The sequence below is a fragment of the Rhinopithecus bieti genome, unplaced genomic scaffold (genome assembly GCF_001698545.2).
Source record: "Rhinopithecus bieti isolate Rb0 unplaced genomic scaffold, ASM169854v2 scaffold_574, whole genome shotgun sequence".
Taxonomy (NCBI): domain Eukaryota; kingdom Metazoa; phylum Chordata; class Mammalia; order Primates; family Cercopithecidae; genus Rhinopithecus; species Rhinopithecus bieti.
In genome coordinates, this window is record NW_016803605.1 from 836092 (window position 1) to 840057 (window position 3966).

General features: G+C 53.5%; 1 protein-coding gene across 2 annotated transcripts in view; it reads left to right on the forward strand.

Moving 5' to 3' along the window:
- MEIS3 (Meis homeobox 3) overlaps nt 1-3966 on the forward strand; it is a 20866-nt gene that overhangs the window by 7464 nt on the left and 9436 nt on the right. The window contains exons 5-6 of one of the 2 annotated variants that reach the window (XM_017889279.1): nt 823-873; nt 1056-1205. In XM_017889279.1, the coding sequence (XP_017744768.1) occupies nt 823-873; nt 1056-1205 (201 nt within the window). The remainder of the gene's footprint in view (nt 1-822; nt 874-1055; nt 1206-3966) is intronic. The other variant, XM_017889285.1, reaches the window with a different exon arrangement.

The window sequence follows — 3966 nt, forward strand, 5'->3', positions numbered from 1 at the left end:
AAAAAAAAAAAAAAAAAAAAAAAAAAGAAAAAAGAAAAGAAAGAGAAGAGGCTGGGCACGGTGGCTCACGCCTGTAATCCCAGCACTTTGGGAGGCCGAGGCAAGTGGATCACCTGAGGTCAGGAGTTTGAGACCAGCCTGGCCAACATGGTGAAACTCTGTCTCTACTAAAAATACAAAAATTAACGGGGCACAGTGGTGCATGCCTGTAGTCCCAGCTGCTCAGGAGGCTGAGGCAGGAGAATCACTTGAACCTGGGAGGCGGAGGTTGCAGTGAGCTGAGATCGCTCCACTGCATTCCAGCCTGGACGACAGAGCAAGACTCCATATCAAAAAAGAAAGAGAAAAAAGAAGATAGAGAAGAAAGGAGGGAGAAATACCCCAGCCTCTCCCATCCTTTGCTCCCCAAGCTCTTGCCAGGGCTTCCTATTGGCCAAACCCTTTGGCAAAGGGCTCTGGGAAATGTAGTTTGCAGGTAGGCGGGGCCTGGAGCTGGGGGCCTACAAGCAGAGGGTGGGAATGCCAATCGGAACGGCTCACCTTAGCTCTCCCTCTTTGTGATGGGCCCTTTTTCGTCTCTTGCTACTCTTGTCTCTACCTCTGAATCTAACACCCACTCTTTCCTTAATTCTGCACTGCATCTCTGTTCTTTCTTTCCCCCTCGCGCCTAGTGTCTTTGTCGCCCTGTCCCTGTCATTTTATCTCACTCTTTCTGTTTCTCTGTCTCTCCTCTCTTCCTCCTTCTCTTCCTCTTACTTCTTCCTCCCTTCTCCCTCCCTGGATTCCCTCTGTCTTCCCCCACCTCCTGTCCCACGTTTTCAGATGATCCAGGCCATCCAAGTGCTGCGGTTCCATCTGCTGGAGCTGGAGAAGGTGAGTGCGTCTCACCCCCCAACAGCCTCACTTGCCCACCTCATCCCACCCCCTCTCGTCGCCTCTGCCTCCCCCCTTCCAGCTCTCTCCCCACTGGAGTTGAAGCAGAATGCCGCCCCCATCCCTGTGCACCCCAGTCCTGCCCCCCGGGTGGCCCCCCCAGTACCCCGGTGCCCCCCCAGGTCCACGACCTGTGCGACAACTTCTGTCACCGCTACATCACCTGCCTCAAGGGAAAGATGCCCATCGACCTGGTCATCGAGGATCGGGACGGCGGCTGCAGGGAGGACTTCGAGGACTACCCAGCCTCCTGCCCCAGCCTCCCAGACCAGGTGGGCCTGGGACGGGCACCAGGCATATCGCCCTGCAGCCACAGCTGTGCCTGGACACTGCATGAGGGCGTATGTGCACTACACAGCCTCAGACGCAACCACAGTCAACCTGATCACGGGGCACACATATGCACACAGCCACATACCCACTACACAACAGCTGTGCAGACTCGGATGCGGCTGGGCAGCGGTGCACACACATGTGCACACCAGCAGCTGCAGATGCCACCCACAGACTCAGCTATACCCACACAGGTCCACACACAGCCACACCAACTCAGCAATAGCCATTTCTGCTCATAGCTGGACAGTAGCATCCACCGTGTACTCACACACACACCCCCAGCCATACGACAGCAGCATAGAACACACAGCCGGGTTCTGCACGCCGTTCTCAATTGTGTGTATGTCCACCACATACACACCCCTGCTCCAGCCACACAAAACAGCCATACAGATGGACATAGAGCCCAATAGCCCCAGGTACTGCCTGGCAAACTCAGATATAACCACGCTTGGTCCCGGACTGACCATGGTGCCCTCTTGTACACACGTGACCCTGGTTACATAACAGTCGGGCTGCAGCCGAGATCGCACACACACACACCACTCACAGCCACATGGCCCCAGACTCATCCACACAGACTTGGAAATAGACTCAACAGGCTCAGATGGGACCACAAAGAAACCCAAAGAAGCAATTCAATAAGGTGGCACCATCTCAGATGCAGCCTCACTACAGTTTTATCCACTTAGGACACCAGACGGCAAACATACACAGCACAGCACAGCACAGCCGTGTGGATCCCGACTCACCACATCTACGTACAGAGTAGAGGGGCAAAGCCTCAAGGAAAAGTCACATGAGAGCCACACCCAGGCAATCCTACTGTCAACACACCTGGCAATGACATCTTCACAGCACACGCACACCCACTCCACACTGCCTCAGATACACTCACATGACAACCACCCCACAGCCAGATGCACCCAGACACAGTCCCGGAGCCTTTTTTTTTTTTAATGGAGTCTCAGTTTGTCACTCAGACCGGAGTGCAGTGGTGCAATCTCAGCTCACTGCAACCTCTGCCTCCAGGTTCAAGTGATTCCCCTGCCTCAGCCTCCTGAGTAGCTGGGACTACAGGTGCCTGCCACCACGCCCAGCTAACTTTTGTATATTCAGTAGAGATGGGGTTTCACCATGTTGGCCAGGCTGGCCTTGAACTCCTGACCTCAAGTGATCATCCCACCTTGGCCTCCCAAAGTGCTGGGATTACAGGCGTGAGCCACCGTGCCTGGCCAAGTCCTGGAGCCTTATACCCACTTGCACAGGAATCGCGACAGCAGTGTCACATACAAGACAAGCAAACCTTCAAACTGCAGTCACAGAAAGAAAAATGTAGCCTGGTGATGGCTGGGTGCAGTGGCTCACGCCTGTAATCCCAGCGCTTTGGGAGGCTGAGGCGGGCAGATCACAAGGTCAGGAGTTTGAGACCAGCCAGGCCAACATGGTGAAACCCCGTCTCTACTACACATACAAAAAAAAAAAATTAGCCGGGCATGGTGGCATGTGCCTATAATCCCAGCTACTCGGGAGGCTGAGGCAGGAGAATCGCTTGCACCCGGGAGGTGAAGGTTGCAATGAGCCGAGATTGCGCTATTGCACTTCAGCCTGGGTGACAGGGCAAGACTCCGTCTCAAAAAAACAAACAAACAACAACAACAAAAAAACCAACAATGGCCGGGCGCGGTGGCTCACGCCTGTAATCCCAGCACTTTGGGAGTCCGAGGCAGGCGGATCACGAGGTCAGGAGATCGAGACCATCCTGGCGAACACGGTGAAACCCCGTTTCTACTAAAAATACAAAAAAATTAGCGGGGCGTGGTGGCGGACCCCTGTAGTCCCAGCTTCTTGGGAGGCTGAGGCAGGAGAATGGTGTGAACCCGGGAGGCAGCAGAGCTTGCAGTGAGCCAAGATCGCGCCACTGCACTGCAGCCTGGGCGACAGAACACGACTCCGTCTCAAAAAAAAAAAAAAAAAACAAACAACGAATTAGCTGGATGTCGTGTTGTGCGCCTGTAATCCCAGCTACTTGGGAGGCTGAGGCAGGAGAATCACTTGAACCCAGGAGGCGGAAGTTGCAGTGAGCCGAGATCTCACCACTGCCCTCCAGCCTGGGCAACAGAGTGACACTCTGTCTCAAAAAACAGAAGGGTGGGAGGGGGTGTGGTCACCAGAACTGGAGAGAGGAGCAGATTGCTTGACAGTGGCTGAGATTTTTGGTAGAAGAATACAGCTAATCTAAAACCACAGGTTGGGCAGATTTAACCCAACCTTAAACTGAAGAAGTGTTACTGCAGTCCATATGGGTGAGCTGACCTCCTGGCGCACAGAGCTGGGTAGAGGGTAAATCCTACCGATTGTCGAGTTCCTCAAAGCGTGTTGGAGTTTGCATAAAGAAACTACGAGGCTGGCTGCAGTGGCTTCACGCCTGTAATCTCAGCACTTTGGGAAGTCGAGGCAGGAAGATGGCTTAAGTCCAGGAGTTTGAGAGCAATCTGGACAACGCGAAATCCCATCTCGACAAAAAATAAGAAAAATTAGCCAGGCGCAACTGTAGTTCCAGCTACTTGGCAGGCTGAGGCGAGAGGATTGCTTGAGCCCAGGAATTTGAAGCTGCAAAGAGCTAAGATTGCACCACTGCACTCCAGCCTAGGTGACAGAGCAAGACTCTCTCTTTTTTTTTTTTTTTTTTTTTTT